At 40.8% G+C, this 26,196-nt stretch overlaps 1 protein-coding gene across 1 annotated transcript in view; it reads left to right on the forward strand.

Annotated features, from left to right (window-relative positions):
• The window catches only part of ZNF608 (zinc finger protein 608), an 83,347-nt gene that overhangs the window by 23,362 nt on the left and 33,789 nt on the right, over positions 1-26,196 (forward strand). Inside the window, exon 3 of the mRNA XM_067316065.1 lies at positions 12,692-12,947. Within this exon, the coding sequence (XP_067172166.1) occupies positions 12,692-12,947 (256 nt within the window). The remainder of the gene's footprint in view (positions 1-12,691; positions 12,948-26,196) is intronic.

Consider the following 26,196-nt stretch of genomic DNA (forward strand, 5'->3'; position numbering starts at 1 on the left):
CTTTTCATGCACTCCCTTATTTTACAGCAGTCATCTCTACAGCAGTTCAATGCTTCCTTCAAAGCTGTGCCATATAGAGCCTGCAGAAGGTTTGTACAGGATCACCGCCAAAATGATTAAAGTCCGCCCCTACGCTTATTTTATGAAAGGTTTTGTTTTTGCTTACTGCTACAGCCTGCATTTATTAGTAGCCTGAGTTAGGGGGCATAGCAAGGGCCAATCTAAAAGTCATTCAAGTCAGTTAAAGTCTTTCCACTTTTCTAATAGGATCTCGTTGATCCAGGCCCATATTAATTGTTCACGTTCTTGAGCTGAGTTTTTCCATGTTGATTTAAGAGATCCATAATAGCCTGATTTGCAACAGCTCAGAAGTCCCAGATTTTTGTACACAGTGCTCAGCACTTTCTGAAGATGATGTCTTCAGTTGGAAATTTTGAAAATCTTGACCCTGTTTTGAATGCAGTCTAAAAATAGATAAACAGTATCTCTTCATAAGTTGCTAGATACTGGAAGGCCACTCCTGTCAAACTTAACTTGTGTCACTGGACACATTAAGTTCAACATTTGGCGTAAGTTTGTATTAGCTCATTCAAATTTGAAAAAAATGTTAGAGAACATTTGGAAGACGAATTTCCTGTCTCAGCCAGCTGAACAAAAACATGGCCTCTTAATAAATTTAGCTTCTTTTCACTTTGAAGATAACATTTTTGCCACTATCTGCTTCACAGTGTTTGATTTTTCTTTACTTTCTTATTTTACAATTTGGTTACAAATGTAAGCTACTGATTTAAAAGACATCTCCCTGAAAAATATGTTTTCCCAGGTTAGCTTTTAAGCAGCTGAATATCAAAATCAGTAATCCTCATAGAGAGGGAGAGAGAGGAAAAAAAAATACATTGAAATTAAAAATACTAGGTTTTTGAAGGTGGTTTGTCACAGCAGGATGACCTTATTGGACATGTAAGAGGCATACATCCACCCTGGATATATATCAGAGAGATCCTTTTCTTTAAACCAATGGATATATTCCCAAGCCATGTCTAGGAAAAAAATTGTATCAGCTGTTAAGATGAAAGTAGTAGATTTTTAAGGACTTAGTGTGTGTACGGGAGGCTGTACTTTTAGGCATTGCTTTCTCTGTGAGGGGAAAAAAAAAAGTGTTAATCCAAATTAGCCAAGGACTCTGGCACACAATATTCAGTTATAAAATGTCTGTGTTAGTTTAAGATGTTACAGGCTTCTGCCACTAGCTGCTCTGGCCATGGCTGTGTCAGCAGCATGGGTCGCGTGCAAGTCCTCCACCGCCTTCAGCGCAAAGCGTGCGCTTAGCGTGCGCTCCACCTCTGCACAAAGCCGTCCCAAAGTGAGCGGTCGCTGTCCTGCCTGCCTGTGGGCCCTGGCTCCCTGGCTGGCATGTCAAGATGAGTCCCACCAAAAACCCCAAACCAGTCATGTTTTTTTCTTTTGACCAGATGTGAGTTGCCTGCCTGCTTGGGTGTATGAACACCAGGGCTGATACAGGACTGTATCCTTAGTTAAAATTGTCATTATAGGTGTCCCTGAAGCAGTTAAAGCTGTGGTAACTAACCCTGCCAAGGCTACCTGGAATCTGGGACTGGCACCTCTTTGCTGCAGCTGTTTCCTGAAGGGACAGTTCTACAAAATCAATCGGCTGCTTGAAAAATTTCCTGCCTGTGTGTCCTTCCATGCGTGATTATGGCCCCCACAGCTAAGTCAATTTGACTAATAATATGCCATCCTCCAGCAGGTTGTGTATGTGTAATAGTCCAGTTAAAAACAACTGAAGGTGGGAATGAGTACCTGAAAAATAGAGGGGGGGAATGGGAACCTTTTAAACTGGCTCATCTGACAAAGAATATGTATTTTGGAGCTGTTCCTAAAGGTACAAGTTTCAAATTAAAGGACCTGGGGCAGCAGAGCCAGCCTAAGAGGCTCCTTCTTCTTCTCTCTCTGCTCAGAGGTTCATTGCTAGCTTGTACAAAGGGAGCTCTGGTAGGACCCCACAAACCAAATTCTCTCTCTTCCGTGTTACATACGCTAAAATATGTCCTTGGCTGAAGTGAACCCAGGGTGTTCACAGACAGTCTGTAAGTTTATTTTTAGGCCCTCGACTAGGGTCCAGACAGGACTAATTGATGAGTGGACCAAGCACAAAGACTATGTCAATTAATATTGCTGTATTTAAAATGCCAGCAACTGGCTGTTTGAACTCCATTTCAGTGGGCATGTTTACATTTGTAGGAAGGAATAAATGCTCCCTTCAGAAGTGTATTCTTCTCTTGTGTCCCTTCATTTATATGTACAAAGAGTAAACCCCCTACTTAGACACCCAGGATATGAATAAAGTCAGTAAGAAAGGCACAGTTGTGGGATTTTTTTTTTCCCCACAAGTTGGAAGACCAAAATGAACCTGAAGATGAGTTGTTAGTATTCCTAGTTTATAGTTTTGCAAAGTCATTAGCGAGATAGAGTAAATGGATGCCTTTAGGGCTGCCTAATTTGTTTATAATAGTAAATGGCTCTGGTTTTGAGGGAAGAGAAAAGCCATCAAACACTTCTGTGCATGGATGTTCATTTCCAAATATTTGAATAATGATTGAGGTTGTATAATTGATACATTCAGGAAAGGAATGCATAGAAGTTGTCGCCTTTATCCACCCAATAGAGCTTTTGCAGCCCTTTACAACTTCCCATATGTTAATGAAAAACATTTTCTGAGAATTTGGCAGCTTTGTGCTTTGTAGCTGATGCCAACTTTTTTCATGGACCAGTTCAAGGCAGAGCAAAGGGAAAAAAAATGCCTTGTTTTAGTGCCTGAATTACTCTGACAAGCTTTCACATTGCCCCTCCTCTTATTAATATTCTTTTTGATGTGAACTTGTAAAACAGAGGATTGGCTGTTAATCTCTGGGATCTCAAGGGCTTTTGGCAGTGGCCCATAATTGATGTGTTCACATGGCTGTTGTCTGACTACTAATGATTAGACAGCAGTGTTATCTCCCAGCTAAATCAGTGTTGCATATAAATCACACTTGATAAACTGCAGTTTCATTTCTTCAAAGAGTCTGTACATGTCTATATGCTTTGATAGAACTGCCAGAGGCATTTCATGATTTCATGACAGTTTAGGTTAGGTTTATTTTTTATTTTAGTTGGGCAAAATATTTGAATTTCTACCAAATGTAGAAAGAACTGGTTTTTGTTGTTGTTAATCTCATTGTGCAGTGATTAGAATAAAAAGGATATATACAGTCAGGGCAGAGCAGAGAATAGAAGGTGCATGTAACTAGAATATCACACGTGAAATGTGGAATATTTGGACTAATGATATATTTTGCCTTCTTGCTTGTACAGAAGGGGAGTTTCATTTGCAGCAGGTGCTGATCACTTTGTCAGGCTATAAAAATAGTCTGTGACACAGTGTAAGAAAGGAGGAAGTTTAAGGCTAGGCTGACGTACTGAAACACAAGATGTTTCAGCTATGGTGTTTGGGGTTTTCTGAGTGAAATTGTGTCCTCTCCATTTCTCTGTTCTTTCTCAGCAAAACAGGAATCATAAGCCCCAGCTGCAACTTGGCAAACATGAACTTGTGTTTGTGTTTGGGTGCTTACATAGCATGCTAATGAGGATCTCTAGGTACTAAGGCAAAATCAATAGGAATTAATGTCATTGAGGTAGAGACACAAGAACAGAGATCTCAAGGTCACCTACTTCTAAGCCATACAGAAGAAAAGATGTGCTGTCTGGTTCAGTGGCCTGTAATCAGATGATTTGGTGCTGATAGTCTAGCTCCTTTCATAAAAGAGGACTAAATGAACATGAAATCTAGGTTTCTCCTCTCTGCCAAAATTGAATTGCCTCAAAACTGAAGCAGTTAGGTAAGTAAACTCAGGAAGATCTTCCCTACTGACTCCAGTTCGTGTATTTGTCCTTATACTGTAAGTTTAATCCTTTAGTCTCACTCTTAAGGACTGTCTGTCTGACATTTCGCATTGGTACCATGTTCAATTTAGAAAGAGGGAAAAATAAACATTTTGGAGGGAACAGTTATTAGCAGTTTCCTCCATATAGATTATTTTTCTGTTCAAAATCTTCACTGTACTTGGATTATTTTCAGAATTTTTTTAAGGCCTCTTGAAAAATTATTTGAAATGCTGACTTCCTCCCTCTGTGCTAAAAAAAACACTGCAATTCAAATTCTGCCCACAGATATGCTTCAGTGGAACTACTCTGGTTTTACACCAGAGCAAAGGTGCACACCACTCAAGAGGAACATTTGACTGTTGTAATTAATTGACATTCCGTAACATATTGTAAAAAGTCCAAACTCCATTTGAGAATAAAGATTTTTTGTTAACTGCAGATCTTCAACCACAGGCATTTGCAGGGATAGCTAAATAATGATTCAGCTCCCTTTTCAGTAGAATTACCGGAGTGAAAAAGTTGAAAAGCAATTTAAAAATGGTTTCATTTAATGACTTGCTAAATAACTGTGAATGTATACGTCCTGTTTTTAATAGCAATAATACTATCTTGTTCTTTAAATAAAGTTAGGACACTTGGTAATACTTGCAGATAATGGTGTAAATTTATATGAGAAAGAGAGAAGCTGACTAATGTAGGAGACCTAAAGCAATAGTATATTGAAAGATGCTAACCCCAGATCTGTCTGTCTTGCCTAAGAAGCCAAAGGGCTAGCTAAATTAGAAATGTGGGGGTCGATGAACACTAATAGATATTGGTCCGTGGTCCAAGATATTGGTCCATGAATTTTCAGAACATGCTAAAAAATGTCCTCCCTAAGAATCTGGTCAGACAAAGAAAAGGTTTTGGTACATGTCAACCATCAAGGGAGCTCGTCCTGTTTCTGAGGATTATAGAAGTTCTTGGACAGACTACGGTAAGAGATATTAACAGTTCATTAGATTCTCTCACCAAAATCTGCTTAAATTGAGGAAGCAAGGGCCTGAATCATAATGCATGCAACTTCAAACTCACAAAGTAGAGTAGACAACAAATAGGTAGAAGGCAGCAAAAATCTAGTTATAGGACACTGACTTGCAGAAATGCTGAGAGGTGCAAAGAAGCCAGACTAAAAGATACCCTAGCTTTGCTTTACTTGCAGTCTTGCTTTACTCTGATTATATACAATGCAGGTTCCTGGAAGACTCACGCAATTATATTGATTCTGTATAGCCCCATGTTCCAGAGTGGCTGAAGAGGCAGCTCTTCCACCAGACAGCAGTCTGCTGGTAATGGAGAAGTTCTGCTGTGGGGTCAGAGGGATGTGGTGTGATTTGCCTGGACATTGAGAATGAAAACTTGAGAAGAAATGCAACAGTTAAATGGAAGTCAGTCGTGGTACAATTAAATTGTCCATTATCTTCCTATATACAATTCAGGATGGGAAAACTTTCCTTGATAAATTAATATCCTGCTAAGTGATACAGCAAGTACAGCTTCATTCCTCGTCGAAGTCTCAGACCTGTTAGAACTGAACATTGGCAACTTCAAGGTATCAATTATTAGTAATGCTGTGGAATAGCCATATATAAACACCTTATCTTTTTATCTAGGTTCAGAACCCCAAGCAGTTGTGTCTAGAAGAAACTTGTGGAAAAAAAGATGTGATTGCCATCTTTAAAATTAAAATCTTTGTTGTTACAGTTTTCCAAAGGGTCACAGAACTAGGTAAAGAAGTATCTAATCCCTTACCAGGACATGACTCTGCCTCAGTTTTTACCATATTCAGATGCAAGACACCATCTGATACAGGAGCTTGTCTTATCCATATTCTGTCTAAACCCAAACAGAAATTCCTTTCTTGACTTGGAATACTGTGAATCTGTCTAGACAGGATAGGGGTCTTAAGGGAATTTCAGTGCTTGTTTATTCTGTTTTAAAGCTCAGCAAAGGTTCAGGCAGTGACTGACATAAAAGTTTGGAAGTGCAAATTGAGGAATTGACTATGAGAAACCAAGTTTCAGTAGAGAAAGGTGCTCTAGAGACTTTCAAGCAGAGTTATCCCAATCAATATGATTTTCTTGGGCTGAGAGAGGAGAAATGTTTTTACTAGAAATTTGCAGGTGGTAATCTGGGCATCCTCCCAGGCCTCTGCCAAACATTAAGAGTTGACATACAGTTTTTCACAGATGCAACCTTTGGCAGAAGGATATCGCCAGCAGCTGTCAAATGCTAATCTTTCCCATACTAAAATGGGTGAATGGCTCTGGGAAATCCCAAGCATCTGAGCTAGAATAGAAGATATAAGGGAGAACAAGGAATTCTCCTTGCCTGTTGTTTTTCTTGTTTTACATTGATCTCCCTTGAAAGTCCATGTTCGGAATAGTTTAGCACCTTTGTATCTGCATTAGACCCTGCTGAAAGATTTGAGTTCTCATTGTGATCATCACTGTATGTTGTTATTGTCCTAAAGAGCATTATCATTACCGTATCTATGGAACTGCTGCTGATATAGTCCCACAATGTCTGAGGAGGTCTGGAAATCTATATGTGAAAGGAATAGGAAATTATCAACAGAGCGGGTGTTGGCAGAACTGTGTTTGCTGGTTGCACAGTTGATTGGAGTGGCATAGATGATCTTGAATACAAGGGGAAAATTTTTCTCTTTTCCTTGCAGTAAAAGGTTAATAGTATTGCAAGAGTTCTAAGTGGAAGATTTTGCTTAATAACAAGGTATGCACAATACTGAAATTATTCCAGACATGAGTGATTTACTGAAAGAATAATGCAGCAGTTTCTTTTGCAATGTCTTTTTGTTTGACTTTTTTTTTTAACTACTCAGTTGATTGAAGCAGAAAGGTCCGTTTTAAGAGTAGGAAATACTTGGAATCTCCAAGTAGATGCTACTTGTATTAGTCAGTTGAACATAATTACATCTCAGGTTTCTTGTCCATGCTACAACATTTGGAAAGCATATTTTTTGGATTACTCTCAGGCATAGGATCTTAAGTCTAAAATGTGGATGAAATTTAGGCAGTCTGAATCTCCTTTATCCTTCCTTCACATTCAAACTCTTATGGTCAACTGAACTGAGGATCACAAAAACTAACCTCCTTAGTTCCTCTGACTTTTCTGTGTGTTGAATATAAGACTTGTAGATTTGCCTATCTAGTGATCAAAATTCTTTTCTACAGCCAAATCATGTAATGTTTCTTTTCTCCTTTCCAAACATGGCAGTGATCTTTTTCCCCCCATTAATTTGATGTAGAAAGTTAGTTCATCTAAATATCTTTATGTCTTGTAATAAACAAAATGGCTTTAGAAAATGACCAAAGATTTCAAGGATGTGATTAAACCCTTCTCATCTCAAAACTGATATGAGGTTTTTTTGGGTTTTTTTTAAACATCAGTTCTGTTAAGTATGGTGGCAAAATGCTCCTGGGTGGCTTCTTGGATAAGTTTAGATGCAAAAAAGTTCTGAATTGAGTTTAAATTGAGATTTTTCAGATGAAAGAGAGATTCTTTGTAGGAGCCATTTTTATTACGTGGTAGAATATGAGTGGATAGCTTCATTTTTTAGATGTATAAATTCTTTGTGGGGCAAGGTTCGTTAGGAAAAGAGGCATCTTTTCTTGGATCAGTGAAATGCCTGGAAAAACAGACAGGTTTTCAAGGACACAGACATTTTTTCCGTGTTACATTCTTCCACATTTGTTTTCTTCCAAAGTAGTTTTATTGATTTCATTAGCATTACTTCTGGTTTGTGGTGCTGTGAATGAGATTGGAATGAGGTCTTCTGGGGTCCTTGTTTCTTTAGAAGTGCGGGAAGACAGGGTGGGCATACTTTCTACAAAAACAAGTCAATCTCCCTTTTACCCTAAAATCTTGGTAAAGGAATTTGGAGAAAAGCAGCACTTCCATGTGGAGATGAATTCCTTTATTTCCTGCTTTTCATTTCAGATATAGTGATTCTGTGAAGTACTGCTTTGTAACTTTAAGGAACTTGTTGATGCTGGTTTCAAGGCTGAAGGTTTCTCATTCCTTTCTGTCTCACACTGGAGTCTTTCTTAAGGAAGGGCTTAGTTTTGCAAATGGTTACATTTTGGTTTTAGGTATATTCCATACTAGGTTTGGGATAGTCTTCTTTCTGCATTCCTTCTACAGATGTTCCCGCTGGCAGTGCTTATTTTTCTCAATTTAAAAAGCAGGGCCCTTCTGTAAGGGGCTGTCCCAAGCTTTGAACCTGCTCCTCTGCCTTGGTCTGAGCTGTATGATGGTACATGGATGAAATGGCGTGTGCGTTTCAAAACCATGTGCTGGGTGACGCTGCAGGAGTGTATGACCCTGTTGGGTCTTAGTCTGGTAGCTCTGTCTCCTGTCCTTCAGAGATCACTGCCAAAGGAATATTTTCACTAATAAGGTGGAACTACATATATTTTTATAGTTATACACCTGCTTGCACACTTTGGTTCACATCACATTGCCAGGCGGTTTGGGAGCTATTAGTTATTTAGCTTGCATTTTGTGATTTGTGGCAAAAACATTTCACACTTCAGATACGCACCCTCGGAAAGTTTTCAAAGTTGAAATGAATGAAATACCTATATGCAGAGTACATCCACTTGGTAATATGATCAAAAGCCATCTGTTTAAGTATCTGGGAAAAATGAGGTTATTTTGAGTAAAATGATAAAACTAATCCCCTTTTGGTCAGATTAGTACCATAGCAAATTAAGGTCATGAGGGTTTCTGGGTTACCACTCTTCTTTCATTCCTGGGGGTTTTCCACAAGAGTAGGTGAGAGACTGTCCCATAAACACTTAAAGCTCTTCTACCCTTGCAAGAAGGGGACTAGGATATGGCTGATGGCGGTAGTATGATGTCGGGCGCTCTGACCTAGGAAGTCTGCTCAAATCCGTGTCCCTTCTGCCGTGAGCTCAGCATTATCCACCAACTCCTCCCTGGTTGTCAGGAAATCATTTACCAAGGCCACAAAATGTTAATTTTCAAATGCATCTTTAGAAAGCTTACATTGCATCGGGAAGATAAGCTTTCCTGAGAAGAACTTCATTTGAGTGTGTAAATTAAAGTGCCTGAGTAACTGCAGGAAATCCCTGTTTGTTAGAAAGACTTCCTGCCTCTTCCTGGTTGGGGCGACATGTCTTCTCTCTTCCATATTCTCTCCCACCTACAGACTAACATCATGCAGCCACCAAATTGCCTCTGTGCCCTGTCCAGAGCAAGGGGTGCTCCATGGAGCGCTTCCTGTCCTTGGTCGTGCTTTCCACTGCCGGGAACCATTGCTGCCTGATGCAATCAAACCCTCGGCGGTGGAGTGCTGCCCCGGATAACACTCCCGCCTTGTAGCCTTCAGTACTAAGCAGCTCTCAAAAGCCCTTGAAAGGGGGTGAATGAAGAAAATATCACTTGAATGTTTCCGTCAGTTTGGGAGCCCTTTGATTATGTGCATTAAGAGAGTATCTGTGTAAATAACCTTGCTTGGGTTTAGCTTGTCGTCCTCCTGTTGGAACCTCTGGTGTGATAAATAGCCAGGCTACTGCTTGGCGTGCACCAGCACCTGGGAATAATCATGCAAAAATAACAGTGAGAAACTGCAGAGCGTCTGTTCTTGACATTAACTTTCCTCAGTTTGACAGACTGCCACCACCAGATGTTTAGACTTATGTGCCTTTTTTCCACTGGAGATGGCCGCCTTCCTGCCTCTCTCTTGGCTGCTAATTGCTTACATCAGTGCCCTTCGGAGGATGCGGGAAAGCAGCGGTGTCCCTCCAGTATCCCTGAGAGCCACTGCTTTGCTGTGCCAATGGTCTGGTTATCCAACAAGATGGGATAATTTTAAAGCAGGGGAAACTGGAGCGATATTTAAGCTCTGCATATTTATTCTCACGAGAGAGGTCATACTTGCACAGCAAACGTGAACTTTAGCGCCAGTAAGTGTCCACTTACTTTGTGACCGAACCTTAGTGTTCTGGTTTGGCAGCCTAACGATCCCTTTTGCTGCAATAGCCACTTTCTTGGCCCTGTCTGCTCCGAGTGATTTTAGTGGAAAACATGAACATGTACAAGCAAGTCAAAATAAACCAGAACTAAGTACAAATATTTGTAACAAAGAACTTAGCAGGGGATGCTGTCAGAGCTGGGCTTTCTTCTTTGGCTCCCCCTCCCTGTTTATAATACTTGCAGAGCGAAAGACCACATCTGCCAATTTCGTCTACAGTCAGGTAAAATGTTTGCTGTTTTAGCATGATAACAGCAAGTGTTTGGTTGGTTTCCCCTGGCTTTGGGACGAGCGTGTTTTATGGCAGAGTGCTGGGTACCGCGAGTTTTTGCCCAGGTTTGCAAAGCAGCATGCAAGCTCTGCAGCAGGCCGTTCCTTCAGCCTTGCTTCGTTTTGTAAAGGTACGCGGCTTAGCTTTTGGGGCACCTGGGCTCCATTTAGCTGCCCGTTCTCTCTTCTGGCCTGAGGTAGCATATGCGGAGAGCTCCTCTAAACTCTGCTGGGGGTACGTGTTGCCTCCATTGCCCTGACAGGGCTCAGGGCCGCCTAGCTGTTTGCCTCCCCTTGGCCCCCAACAGCCAGCAACTGTGGGGCACCAAACCAATGTCCCCTGCCGCTAGGCACATGCAGGGTTATACGTCAGGCTTACTTCGTTCAGGAGATCTTGCAAGAAGCGGCTGCTGTTGGGGCTCAGCTGATGTTTGACCTGCCTGCTCCGCAAAGTGGCCTTGCACGTGCCCTGCCTAACCCTGCAGGAGTGGTGGCGTGGGGAGCAGAAGAAAGATAGGAAGTCTGATTCATTGCTCGACTGCATCGTTTTTATGCCACCGTAACTCAGCTTTACTCAGCAGAGTGCCACTGGCGTTAGCAGACCTTTGGTCTTAATGGTGCTTTGACATTCATGTTTTGCGCTTTTTTTTTTTTGCCTTTTTTCTGTTCCTAGCCTAAAAATTGTTTTAGTCATCATTTAAAAACAAAGCAAGAAAAAGGTTTGGTAAGAATCTGATTATAGCTCCTTTTCACTGCACTTCTAGTGTAATCAAAATCAGAATTCAGGCTTTTTATTTATTTATTTTAGTGTTTGCTTATGGCCAGGTAGGACAGAAAATAAATGATCATACAGAACTTTATATATATATATATATATATATATATATATATATTTAGCACCCTTAGGCTTGGGTGCACAGGTGAGAAGGGTATGAATGATGCTTAAAGAAAAAGAATGAAAAGGGATCCACAGTTAGAAGGGCCATTTGCTATTTTAAGGAAGTTCTTTACGATTCTAGATTTCCATTTCGTTTTCTCATTATGAAAAGTGGCCACATGATGAAGTGATCTGATCTGTGTTACAAAGAGTATGTGACCCAAGGATATACCCTTCAGTCCTTTCCTCTCTTTGCCTATTTGCCAACCTTGCTTTAAAAGAAAGCAAAATTAACTTTGAGCCACATTAAGATACACTTAAAAGAACCCTAGGTCGCAGTGTGCTGTGAGACAGCCTGTCTTTTCTGTTGGGCCTTCTTGCAGGGGCCCAGAATGAAAAGCTGCATAGACTTAAAGGTGTTTCATCATCTATTTGAAAGCAGGTAGTGCCTTTTTATTTTATTTTATTTTTTTAAATCCTTGGACTGAAGAAGGATTTCTTGGTGTGAAACCTGTGATCTAATGGACCAAACAAACATGAGTTTTGGTATGTAAAGAATCGAGAGAGGATTCCCCAAGTGGCAGGGACAAGAAGGTGGTACTGAGGGTTGCCAGCTACTTAAGTGGATGTGCTCTTCCCCTCATTTAACATTCCTCATTGAATCTTTCATGTGACAAAGGACCTTGTGGCCACAGTAAAATACTGAGCACCTTCAGCACCAAACCTGTATACAGAAAATCTCTTCCTGGGTATATTGGAAGCCGTGCAAGACCTGTAACTTCTTCAATTCACATGTAGATCATGTCGCTATGTGAACTGTCTGTATACAGGCTGATTGTCTGGCAAGTTGTGTTCTTCCACATACATGTTTTAGAAATTTGTAGAAATTAGATGGAGTGGATAGAGTCTTGTAAAAGTCCTCATCTGTTATTGCAGGTAGAAAGATGTAAACGTTATCTGTAAGCTGTTAGGTGGGTGATCCTAATGTATTTTAAATGATTGGATGACAAGAGATTGTTTGATGGCATATGGATATTAGAATTGTTCCAAGTGCTATTTTTTCTATGATGCACAGGAAAAAAAATGACGTTTATATGTCTTTGTACTGTCTTTCTAAATGTTTTTCTCTAAATAGAAAACGCAGTTCCCAGTTTGCAAAATTAATTTCCATTCACAAATCAGTCTTTGTCAGTGCCAAGAAAAAAGTGGCTTTAATCCTTTTTTTTAATTTTTATTATTATTTCATGCTAGCAGTCTATGACAACAGGGAAGTCTTGTAGAAACTTAGCAATTTGCCTTGTTTAGCATAATAGATTTTTTTGTGCTTAATTTTTCATGTGAAGCATTTGGGCTGACAGTTTAAAAAAAAAAAAAAAAAGATGAGCTCCTAAGACTGAAATCACCCATAATACACCAAATCCCTACATACACAAATGCAGTCTAAGCAAACTGTGTTTTCTTTTGTTTGTTTTGGGTTGGTTTTTTTTTTTTTTTTTGAACTCTCACAGCACCATTATAGTAAGTTTGTCTGTTGTTTTCAGGTTGATCCCCTGTTTACAGTGCCTGCTCCTCCACCTCCGATTTCCAGCAGTATCACACCTCAGATTCTGCCTTCCTACTTTTCCCCATCTTCATCCAATATTGCAGCACCAGTCGAGCAGCTTTTGGTACGGACTCGTTCAGTGGGTGTAAATACTTGCGAGGTTGGAGTAGTAACAGAACCCGAATGCCTTGGACCCTGTGAGCCTGGGACCAGCGTGAACTTGGAAGGAATTGTGTGGCATGAAACTGAAGAAGGTAAATTGTTTTTTCATTAGGCTTGTCTGTTAGATATGTTAATGAGGAGACTTTGCTGTATCTACCTGGACGCTAACTGGCGCCTCGCTAAGCTGTGGGGATGCCATTGCTTGCGATGGCAGCCACAGCTTTATAGCTAAGCTAGTGAGCTTTGTCTTCTATAAAAACCAACAACTTTTAATTTAAACAATCAGATTTTCCAAATGACCTGCCAGGTAACCCCAATTCAAAACAGAATTGTTTTCTGTCACTATATTGAGAAAAGCGTGTTAAGAAATAGCTAGCAGAATAGCATAAATATGCTAAACAGAAGGATCTTAGTTAAATGTACAACATGAGGGGAATATAAGGATGGGAGTGGCTATATGAAGAGTTTAGGTGAAAGCATACAAAGCTGAATAATTTTGGAACTCAGCTCCTATGATCAAAACTGTCACCATTACACAATAACAGAGGTCCTAGAGCCCTCTTAAAAACTGTATTTGATGTTGTGTTTATTTTGTTTGCATTCTGGTTGCTTGAAACATGTTTTAAGAGGAAGACATGCGTGTTCAAAGAGAAACGTTCCATCTGGTGAAGAAGTGCTAGCTAAACCGGGCTGGCTTCTTGAATATCCTTGGGCGGCGTTTGGCCAAGCAGGCATGCTGGGGCACTTTGGGGAACGCTCCCCAGTGACTGGCCGCGATTTAGAACAAAGTCAGGAGAAAGAGGTTTATGCTGTGATATGCAGATTTTTCCATTTTGGTTTTCAAAAGCTCATTATTAAAATACCATCTTTCTCCCATTAATGCTAAAAATACTGCATGTGTACTTTAAGCTTCTGCAATTTTTGGTTTAATAGTGATGCATTTCTCCAGTTACAGCTGCTCGAGAGTCCTCCTGCAATTGTTTTCTCTTGTTTGTACTGAGGAGTATTTAATTTGCAGTGGTCTACCTTCCCCAGCCGTGAAAACAAGGTTATTTAGGAAAGGACATAATGAAAGAATACAGCGGTGCATTGCTTCACGATAAATCCTGACATCCTTCAGGCATATGCACAGTGGCATTTGGTCCTTTCCAGTGATATATAAGACCTCACCAAAGTGCTCTACACTGTCCTCTCAAAAATCAATATAGAGAGTCAGATTTACTTGCTTTTATATGCTCTCATCCATCCATCTTTCTCTCTGTCTATGTCTACAGCAGATTCATAAGGTAGATTGATCCTTTTAGATTGTTTTTAAAGCACAGTATAAATTCTGCTTTAAAATATCCCTGCAGAGATGACTGCCCTTAGCAGCTCCAATCTTCCTCGACTGGCCTGTATTAACCAGTGCTGGAATGTGTGGGCGTTAACTGTGGTGACATGAAAGAGCAGTAGCTGTTAATAGTGTTATTCTTGCTGAATAAACTAAACTTCTGACCCCCACTGAATTTAAGAAGCCGGCCTTGTTAAAGGTTTGGCACCAGCAATGAAGTATTTAAAGAAGTGCGTTCTGGCCAGGATGACATTCCGGTTAGCATTTTCTCAGCACTCTACCAGTTTAAAAGCTCGTGTTATTTAATGGAAATTAACTCCCTTAACCTTTTCCCAGTTTGTCTAAACAATTTTCTGAAACAGCTGAGGGTGCAGTGAAGACAGGTTTGAGTGAAATGGTTTTGAATGTGCCTGTTTACAAATAGCATGTAGTGATGCCACAGGTGTGAGTGGCTACAGTAATAGACAAAATGGGATTTTAAAATGCTGCTCTAGTGATATAGGTAGAGTGTAGATTGTTTAACAGACTGAAGATAATAGGTATGATTTTCTCTCAAAGAAATGTTACTGTTTGAGACCCTGCTTTACTGAAGAAAATGTCATTACTTTTACTCTACTTCCCCCCCCAAACCAGTGCTCTCAGTTCACTCTGTATTATGAAAAATGACTTCCTAATGATCAATTTTGCATTTTAATTTAGTTTTGACGTTTGGAGCACACATGCATGTATATATTTAGCTGTTTTCAGATTTGCTGATATGTTCATGAAAGCAGCTATATAGCAGCTTGCATGAAGCCGTGTCTGCCAAATTTTAGAAAGCAGGGTGCAGATGGGTCTTTTATTTATCTTTAACAGAAGGATGATTATCAGATACTCATTTTCCCCAGTTATGATTTTGACTTTAATTAGGCCAGAACATGACCTTTGCTAAATTGGTGTAAATCCAGAATACTCTAACTGAAATCATTGTAATTGAGATCTAAAACCATCTTGTTGTTCATAATGTCCAACTGAAATATGCGTTTCTTTTGTGATGCCCATATGTTTCATTCGTATTCGCCCCCCTCCACTGCTCTCCAAGGCCTAATAAAACACACATGCAAACTGATATCTATCTATCTAGATATGTGATGGCTTTTTTTAAGGTAAAATGGTTCTAGTTGCGAGAATTGCTGCCCTCAGCCTGTGTTTTGCAATATTTGAACCATTTAGCCCTTCTGCGAGATGGATCATGAGGCAATTAGAGTATGCTTGGAGGATGTCTGCACACCCTGTAGCATATGGGAGCTATGAGCCCTGTGTGCGTGCTGGGCAGCCTTCGTGCACTGCCGTAACTGGCAACAGGAATGCAAATACCGAAAGGATGTGGCAATGAGAGTTATAATAAGAACAGTGCAGTCCGCAGAGGAAGACAAAATCAGATAGTTTATGTAGAACTCATTACTAAATCTAATCCATGCTCTCCAGAAGAGAAGGTGCGTACTTGGGAATTCATGTTGCAAAGGTTTTGGGGATCTGAAATAACTGGTTTTCTTTTAGGAATGTTAAACAAGTTGTTGCGTTCTGTTGTGTTTGTTCTCCAAGGTCATAAGAAGGATGGTGTTTGGTTTTGTTATTCATGTTTTTAAGATAATCAGTCCAAAGGGGGGGGGGGAAAAAAAGCGTTGAGTTTCAGACAAAATTGTGGCTGATCAAAGACAGCATTACTACTACAGCTCATTTATGCCATGCCAATCTATGCAGCTGATTTGATTAGTGGATTTAATAAATCAGACTGTTTTTCCCGGAGTGTTTCAATCTTAAGATGTGTAGAGGGAAGCTGGCATCTGAAGTCTGTCACATTTTATTACAGGGCTTTGCAACTAACCATGGCTGTGGTTTTACTAATATAATTAACTGAGAAGGCTGGTTATCACGTGGGCATTTCTCAGTTGCACTGCTCACAGTTGTATACTGCTTAATTTTCATGTGCGTGCACAGGAGGCATTTTCTTCTGCGTAACATCCTTGTTTGGCTATGACTTGGTATGTACTCAAAGTGGTGCTAATGGTGGCGGGGAGAAATGAAGAAACTGATTGAGGCTACCTTGTAGTAGTGGAATGAGAAATAGTTGATCGGCAAGTCAACCCAAAAGCTGGCAGCTGATGCAGATATTTGATACCATAAACTCTTATTCAGTAACAGTAAAAATCCATTACATCAAGCAGCTTGGTAGTGTTGCTGGAGCGTGTTCTTGTTTGGTTCTTCTGATACTCTGTGTTTTTTCTGGGAAACAACTGCTAAAAGTCTGTATTTCTATATTGAGAAATAAGGTTAATCTAGAATCAGGTACTTGCTAAATGGTGTAATTATCTTCTGGGAAAGCAGTTTTGAAGAGAGCAGTAATTGTTTCTTACTGCCTGGAGGAAATAAAAATGACCCAGAAAAAGGGGAAACCACCAACCAACTTTCTAAATTGCTTAGAGCTTGTTTTTTTGGTTTTGTTTTGTTTCTCACACTCGGTTGCCCGGGGTCATGTCCTGCTTTTGGTGCTGCATCTGGTAGTGGAGTCAGCTTGCAGTGGTGAGGAGCGCTTGTTCTGCTGATGCCTTGTTTGCTTGAAGACGGCAGAGGAGACAGCCATCCGTCACCTTGCTGCCTTTGTGCACAGGGCGAGCTGTCAGCACGCTGCGCTTGGCTTCTCGCGTTGCTGCGCTGACATCCTTCCTCTCTGTGCGGTTTGGGTACATCTTGCCATTGCTGTTTGGCCATAAATAATGGAGAAATGAATTATAATTTTTAAAGAGTTCTCTTGCCAGTGTTAGCGTGTTGGCTTTTGAACTGGAGGCTGGCTGTCAAACGTGAGAACTGGGAATCTGGGGGTTGCTGTAATTTTATATCAGATCTCAGAAATCTGATGGCATCAGTGCTGGGGTCTTCCAGATGGGTACTGTCATCAGTCCTGACACTATTTTGCAGAAATTTCCAATGGAAAGGAGGAGACATAATTTACACGGAGGCATGCTGCTACCTGTCATGGATGGATTTCCCCGCCTGCTGTGTTTGCATTTTGTATGCATAGACATTGTTTTGAAAACATACCTATTGCACAGAGCTGAGCTTGATTCCTCTCTGCTTTTGACTATGTGGTGTTAGTTTTGCAAAAAGTATTTTAAAAGAATACAGTCGGTTTGAAATCTCTTTAGTTCTGTATGTGTTCGTACATGTGTGTAAGGGCGTTTATGTGTGTATAGAATTAAAAGAATCAGAAGTAGTCTGACTGCCTGTGATTCCCCTTAGCATTTTTTGTGGTTTAACAACCACATTTTCCTACTTTCACAAATACAAAGGCATGATGAAACAATGAAACTTGTAATGTTGAAAGCACTGTCAAACACGTAAGTAAACAAATGCAGAAATTAGAGAAAATTGTTTTTGTTTTTCTAATCTCTTTTATCAAAGAACCTTACAATAAACCATAGAAATTCAGACAAACATGATTAAATCAATGCTGTCGTCTTAAGTTCAGGCAAGGTTTATAGAGAGAGGTAATATGCTTTATTAAACCAAGTGATACAGTTGAAAAAACAGATAAGCTTTCAAGCTCAGCGCACTTAGTTTCTCTCCTTTCTGAGCAATGCAGAACATTAACTTGCTGCACAGGGAGAGCAGCGATTTGGTATTTTTTCCCATATCCAGCACGGAGCTGTAAAGGCAGTGGGGATTTTTATGGGAGAGAAGCACTGAAGAAGTTCAGAAATGAGGCTTCCTTACATCTGTGGTAGAGAGAATTGGTTCACGGAGGAGGTGGCCTTTTTGGCCAACTACCTTAAGAGAACACCTGAAATCCAGCTCTCTGCTACTCATGTGAGTCGTCTGCTGACCCGTATGAACATCCGTCAGTATCAAAATGCAGTCTGCTCAGAAAATGTCTAGACATATGCGTGTTTTCTATTTTTAAATGTTAAGTTTTATTGTTCCTCCTTCTGCTGCTTGAGATAGCAGTCCCAGTAAGTCAAGGGACTTAAGGAAGCCCAAGGCACCGAATTCTTTATAGCCCTCAACTGTCTCATTTTATTTCCTAGGGCATTTTGAGTCTGACCCCTCTTATGTGCCACACACAAACTTGTAGCAAAGCAGAAACAGACCCTGTCTCACAGTGGGGAGACAGGCTTGCATGGAAACCTCTGCTGGGCTCTTGTGGCAAATCTGCCTTTACAAAAGGAGTTTGGGAGATTGTACTGCTGGATGCAAACAGAGGGTCTGCGAAAAGTTTGAGATTGGTGTTACAGGATTTGGACCGTGAGAGGGATTTGGCAGTAGGTGCACTGAGGTTTTGTAAGCGGGGCCTTACCGGTCGCTTCACTGATATGCCTAACTTTTATCTGTTCGGTGTATGTGCTTGTCTAGGGATATAAATTCTGACCTTGTCCTGTAACTGGCTCCTGCAGTGCTTATTGCACTTTTCTCCAAAACATTCAGCGCTGGCTGCTGTTAGAGGCAAGCTAGGGGGCTGGGTGGACTGCTTGGTCTGAGCCAGTATGGCAGGAATTTCATCCTGATGTATTTTACGGCTATGACACAACTGCAGCAAAATGTTTGTGCTCAGAGAACCAAAAAGGGAACCGTTTCTGACCTGGCCAAGGAACTGTTATGCGTACCAGCCTTCAGTTTCCAAATTGCACTACTACTTGTTGTCTCTTTGATACTGTTTTCATCTAAAACAACTGAAACAAATAGTAATGTTAAAGGCAAACCCCTGTGTATCAACAGAATCCCCTTAAAGTGGTTTTAAGCCTTTGGGACTGACTCTTATGACCCAGGTACGTGGTTGAGTTGATGTGGCTTTAATGAGTTGCCATGAATCAGCTGAGCTATGGTAACCAAACCTTTCCAGGCTCTTAGCTCACAGCAAACAGTAGATAAATCATGTCCATAGAAACCTTCTTAGGGAAGGAGAAATGCGAAATAGATCCTGGGTGTTCCCTGCTGGCAGAGTTATATGTCAGGAGGGGATATTTTGACCTCTTCCAATTTAATTTGGATTCTTTAACAAAGCGCTCCTTTTTCCAGAAATGTTCAGTTAGTCATTCCTTTTAACACTAATTTAAGTTTGAAGTTATTTGTCCAGGTATCACAGAGTAGTGAAGATCTGTAACAGGAAAAACTTGAAAAAGGGGAGGAAAAAAACAGAACCACTGCTACTTTCCAGGCTTTTTATATGCAGCAGAGAAGGCAGGTTGCTGCTTCTCCTCTCCCCTTCCTTCCCAACACTGTCCCTTCAGGTCAGCAGATTTTTTTTAAGACTGTGCAGACTCTTGAAAGAAAAGCACCTAGGAAACGTGTAAAGATGCTGCTGTTATGTTAAATGTTAAATTTAATTTTTAAATGTCAGCTTTCTTCTCTGAACATATACGTGCTGTAGTGTTCATTCTATGACTTTGCTTATTGTATGGCTGTGTATATGTACTGTGTGGAGCAAGGCATAATTTGTTTATCACCTAGTGCTGGTCCTGTTGCTTCAGCCTTGTGGATACAGATGCAGTGCTCAGTAGAGCATAGCCACAGCTGAGTGACATAACTGTCCAAGAATATCCAAAGTATCTATTCAGCCAGGGCAGGAACAGCCAGCTTGTCTGAAGGGAACTGGCAAATGCCACTTTGTACAGCTCAGTGAGAAGACGGAGTGCAACTATCTTGGTATAACCCAAGGCAGAGAGTGAAAAAAACTTAACACATTCCAGACAACGCTCCCATAAAAAGCTGTATCTTGCCAGACTGCTGCGGAGGAAGACTCCCTGCACTGCTTGTACACACACAGAAAATTATCCCTTTTGCAAACGAGCATATGGGGGCAGGGAGGGTGCACAGAAAAAGGAAGGCGGGTAATTGAGATTGGAAACATTGGCTTGGAGCTATTTGAACATGAAACTGAGCCTGCTCAAGCGGTGAGGTTATGAACGCTGAAGGAGCTGCTTTCAGAAAAGCAACAGTTTTGAGCATTTACTGCTCAAAAGCAAAATCACAATAGCCGCAGATTGCTTAGAAGTGAGACCATTCCAGTACAAAATACTTGCAACATGTGGTGTTCGGGTTTGCAGATAGCGAGGGGGAGGAGGGATGCCTGCTAATGAAGAAAGTGTGTATGTGTGCAAGTGGTTTCTTACTGAATAAATAGCACGGGAGGAAGGAATGAAAACACAGTTGCAATGCTATCTCTAACTGATGTGACTCAAGGATTAAACCACTTACTTAAAGATGTTCTCACAGTCACTCTGTGACAATTTTGTATACAGTTTAACTGGTTAGGACAAGCCACGGTCTTCTAGTTTGTTACGCTCATAAATTTTGCTTATCTTGTACAGTGTGGTGAATGAGGGGCTCTCTCTATTGCTGGACTGCACGTTTTCACTAATACAGATTAATAGCAGCTTAATAAAAAGGGGGTGTGGGTGGGGTTTTTTTGTTTGTTTGGGTTTTTTTTTTTTTTTTTGGCCTTTTGGGTTACATTGCAAAAATCTGCTTTTGGTTTTGGGACTGACAAGCCTGTGTAAGACCAACGTCTGGCTTGATATCCAGCTTTTCATATTTTAGAATCAGTGGGAACTTAACATTTCTTCACCCCAAAGGGCATATTCATAATTCATTCAAATTATTACTGATGTGGTAGTAACTAGCTACTAGTCTGGAACTACGGGTGACAAGAGACAATCCCAAAAGCACAAGGAAAACCTCTGTTTAAAAATTTTGAACAGTGAAGGGCTCTTTGGCCTTCAGGGTGACTGAAAGATTACAGGTTATAGTTTTGCTCTAAAAGAGGGAGAGAGGAAAGGTAGAGGTCAAGGGTGAAAACAAAGAATATCAAAAAGGAAAAGCTCAAGGGAAATAGCTTTCTTGATTTAGACTGAAAAACTAGGTCTAGTTTTATTAAAGCTAGCGTTGCAATGGAAACCCCAATCAAGGTTCATCAATTCCCAAAATCCATCAAATTTATGGGAAAAAATAACATCTGGGGGGAAAAAAAGGCCCATTTTAGAGGACTTTCCTTTAATTCTGTGTTTTAAAGGAGTATCAACTAAGACAGAAATGTTTATATCAACACTAACGGTTGTTTGTATTTTCTTGATGCAAACTTAAATCTTGAAGAATTTTTAAATGGATATAGCTATAGAAATAAAAGGTTAAAGAATTCATTTTTAAGGACAGAATTGATTATCCTTGTTAAAGGTTTAGTTGGAAAAATAATTTAAGAAAAGCCTTCTTTTCCCCATCATCTGAGGCTACAGATTTTTTTTGATAGATGTCAATTACTTGTTAAATAGTCTTTTATTTGGGAAGGTTACTAGGGCTTTGCTTTACCTGATGTTTCACTGTATTTAAGGGATTTTATTTTGGTTGGTTTGGGGGGGCGGGGGAGGGCTGTTTCTATATAGCCATAACAGCTAGGTCAGGCTGTTTGGTTTTCTCAGGTGACTCAACCAATAACATAAAAATCTGCTTTAATAAAATGGACCTGAAGTTAAGTGTCAGTAGATGGCAATTGCATCACGATCCTTATAACACTGAAACAGGTGTTGTAGAGAAACAGTTTCAAGCAGAGGCAGTTCCAGATAAATCTTCAGTTAATCTAGAGATTTCTTTTCCCCCAGTCACTTTAAAACTGCCTTTAAGTAAGTTGAAACAATTAATTATGTTTTACTGCCTGTTTACTTTCCCCTACAGTGATTGAACCTAAACTTCCTAACCTTGCATTCATATAGAGCTGGCTTTTGTGGATCTTTAAAGCCTGAGGCTGTGTGACCCCCCTCTAATTGTGAGATTTTAGAAACAGAAAGAAGAGTCTCAGGTTTCACTGAAGGAGCTGTTTTCCTTAGGGAAGAGGTAAACTGATGTCAACTTTTAGAAGAGTATCACTTCTAATGTGTGTTACAGATTAAAAAAAAAAAAAAAAGTGTACTTTTCAGATTATTCTCTGCAATCTTGTTAAAGTCATGAAAATTATGGCTGTAGGTTCTGGGATTTCTGAAAAAGTTTTGCAATGAATTAATATTTGCTTCCTGAGAATTTTTGCTCAAACCATTACTGGTGGCAGCGAAGCCAATACAAGTTTCCTGTTGTCTGCACCTAAGCCAGCTTCTGCCAGAAGGACCTCTGGCTATCAGGAGACTTGGCTCAGCTTCAGAGTAAAAACCATCACTGGCTACAGGAGTTAAAAGCGATTAAAAAAAAGAGAAGGAGGAAACAAATCCGGGGTTGGAACAATTCCCAGGTAGAGACCTGTATTTAGAGATGATACAACCTGCAGAAAGGTCAGTGGAAGCTCCTGATGCTCATTACTTCGTAAAATTAGATTATTGCTGTATGGATTCTAAAATACAGAATGGCATTTTGGCATCATCCATAAGCACTTCAAAAAGTTTTTCAATTTTCCATTGTTATGTAAAGGAAAGAAAACGTCTTACTTGGTAGTCTTGTAAAAATTAAGAATTTAATATTTATAAGCACATCAGAGGGTGTTCACAATGACTCTTAAGTGGCTTTATAGTTTAGCCCCTGGACAGTAGCTGCTTTTGAACTTGGCCAGTTCTGTGCAAACCCTGAATGGGCCCTATTTCCTCAAGAACCAAGAGCTAGTTAAGAGGGGGGTGAACATCTTGCTTTTGAAACATAGTGACGCCGTGGTTTGTTTCTAATTAAACTGGCTGGTCAGAGCTTTTTAGAAACAGAACCAGCTGGGACCGCATTCAAACCTAGTTCTGGCGGGGGAGGCAGCAGAGTTGTCCTCGCAAATGCCAGTGCAAGCCTGAGACTCCTCCATGGTGCTTCCAGCTTCTGCCAAGGCAGTCTGAAAGCCTGAGGCGCTCATCTAACTGCAGGCACTTTCTTTCAGTGCAGCCCTTTTGCAAATTTTCCACCACAAACCGTAGTGTCTTACTTTAGGAGCTTTCTCCCAGGTTTTCCGTTTGTCCCGAAAACTGCTCGGACTGGTTTCTTTGAATTGTCCCTTTTCCCAGGCATGCAGTTCTGCAGCCCTCACCCTCTGCTTTGTTACAGTGAGGTACGTGCTTCAAGCTGCTGACCAGAGAAGGTGTAGGCACCCGCACAGCTAAATCGCATTTTGAATGGTGGTACACCTTTCCTGCTAGCCCCTTCAAATGGACAGTAGGCATGAAGCTGTCCAGCATGTTAGTCATTTATTTCGTGACACCAGTCTGGAGTTTTTCCACAAGAACTGACAGGCAGTTTCTCTTTCAGATAAAGATTACAGGTGGCACAGAGACTGGGATTTACCCACTGAAGGTGCGTTTCTATGAAACGAGAACCAGAAAACAAAGTCAATGTCTTTATTCTTATCTTCATTCTGCTCAAGGAAGTGGCATATTAGATTGGTTAAAAAAAAAAAAAAAAAGGTTGGGAAGAGAGGGGCAGGAGTAAATCCACTCTTGGTTTTGCTCCAAGGTTGGAGGGGGTGATTGGGCCACAAACTGTTCTGCTGGTCTAGACAAGAATGTGACAGCAAATAAGTTAGAGAAGATGTTTTTGTATCCCTCCAGCGTTATCTTGGAGGAGCACAGTCAGTAATGCGGTTGTGCAAAGCAGCCTCCATTTGGACAGCCAGCTTGATGCAGGCAAAGCTGCTAATTTGTTTTCAGCTTCAAGGAGATTTAGAGTCTTTGGATCCTTGGCAGTAGCACACAATGTAATTGTTTCCCTTCTCCTTTATCTTCAGTCTCATTGCATTGGCTTAGTGTAGCTAGGAGAGGCTGGAATGTTTGCCGAATTAGTGCCCCAGAGAGCTGCTTCGGAAAGGCCGGGAGAAGTTGCTCTGCTGACTCTCCCATCCGCTCTGAGAACGCTCACTGGGCTTTTTGTGATTAGATTGAGGCTCAGAAACCTAGCGCAGAAAGGAAAAGAAATTGGTGGGTACAAAAAGTTGGTGACAGAATTAATGCTCTTACACTGGCAACGTTACTCAGTTATTAGGACCTCTCTGTAAATAACAGCTTTGCTTTCATCTATTTTCTGTCTCTCTCTCTTCTACAAAACTAATTTTATGGCCCTACAATTTTTAAATACTTAAAAAAAAAAAAAAACCTATCAGTGTACCAGAGATCTGTTTGTATTCCTATTATTCCCTTATTCACAGTTTGGCAATGTTTATGGAAAGCAACCATTTACGTTTTTAGAATCTGTGCCATTAACATACCACTGGTTATAATCCTAGCTCGAGTCACCAAAAATGCAGTCTTCAGAAAAGGGATATAGCATATCATTGAGCAATTAAATTATTTAGTCAATGCAGTGGTTAAGCTTAGGTCAGCTTTGAAGGGTAAGTTTCATTGCTGGGATACATTCTTGGCTATGAATGAATGCATGAATAATCTTTCTTTGAACCTTAAGATGCACAATAGACACAATAACTCCTGAGTTGAACTTTGCAAGCAGAGCGGGCTGATTTATAGGCAGCTGTTGAAAGTGCTTCTAGTCAAATTATTTTTTAATCTGTGAAGTAGAAACCTGTAGTATATTAATTACTGTATACCATTGCAGTGGTAGACAGACAAAAGCTGTGCAAGTCTTTACTACAGGTTTTTAATTTATAGATTAAAAGAAAAAGTAATGATTTTGACATGGTACGCTGCCATAAACTGAGAATCACTTGTCAGGGCTCCAGCAGACAAATAGCTGAAGGTGTTATTGACCTCAACTGCTCGGCCTGTTCATCTGTGGAGGTTGCCTCCCGTTTAGCAGAGGCAGAAGGAGGTATGGTGTGTGCTCCCCAGTGCCAGCAAGCTCCCAAGCCGGCATGAGCCAGCATCAGTTCCTTGTTACGTTATGGGTGGTGGTGACAGAGGACCTGGCACCCATTTGTTTCTGCTGTCCCTGCTCCGAGGGCCGGAGCCTCCGGCAAAGGGTTGGGGCAGACAGATGGGAGGGGTGGCATCAGCCAACGCATCATGGATTGGCCGAGCTCATCCACTGGAGAGTTCGGTTTGCGAGAGGGCTCAGGAGAGGTCTGGTTCCTGATCAGCCTTGGCCTGGTGCCTTGGTAGCACGGGAAGAAGGGAGCTCTTCTTTTCTCGATACCCCTTGCTGAGCTGCGTTGTCTGCGCCATCGGGTGCTGGGAGGTTTCTCCATCATCGTCAGGTGTTCTGCGCAATTAAAGTTGTATTGTGGAATTTGTTTTTTAAGGAGTCCTTCTGAGAATTAGTTGCAGAAGAAGCAATTTGCTTTTATTTTCTGATAGTTAACAGGCCAAGCAGATGGGAGAGCAGACCTGGAGTGGTTTGGCTGGCTGACTGCCACCGTTCTGTGAATTTTGATTTGTATGGATATGTAACAGTTTTATTTTTTCCCTTTTTGGAAATGTATGCCTGTAAGTCTTGGGGAAATTAATGGTTGGTTTCCTGTGAAATATGCACTTGTAAAACAACGGCTGTAGCAATGTGCCATGCAGGCCCTGCGTTGTGTCAATTAGGACGTGTGACATCAGCGAGCTCCATAGGCTGTCAAAGGCTACCGCAGTTTTCAAAAGTGTCATTCCTTCACAGCTTTCTGGAGCAAGGCAAAAAAAAAAAAAAGCCACAGGTTGGAACTGCAGTTCAGTTCAGTTTTCTCGTTTGACTCTGCCTCTCAAAAGCAGCAGCGCTCTTAATCCGGCCACGAATGAGATTTTTTTTAATGCAGTTTGACCTTACATTGTTTGGACTTGGAGATGAAATGAGGCACTCGGATTGACAAAAACTGTATTAACAACTAAGCGTGATTTGATCACCGTTTGGAGAGCTGCAATTTGGTGTTGCCCAAGGAGAAGGGAGAAAAAGACAACCTGTATTTTACCCTTGATGTGTCTCCCCTTCACTCCGTTCCTACTCCCTGCCTCTCCACACCAGAACAAACTGCAAGAAAAGAGTTACTTAAGCATTTAATAACCGTGGTATTGATGATGACATTGCCACTAATTACACTCCAAGAGAGCTACATTTAACAGTAAAAAATGCTAGGGATTTAAGCACATGACTGACAGCCT

The sequence above is a fragment of the Apteryx mantelli genome, chromosome Z (genome assembly GCF_036417845.1).
Source record: "Apteryx mantelli isolate bAptMan1 chromosome Z, bAptMan1.hap1, whole genome shotgun sequence".
NCBI lineage: Eukaryota > Metazoa > Chordata > Aves > Apterygiformes > Apterygidae > Apteryx > Apteryx mantelli.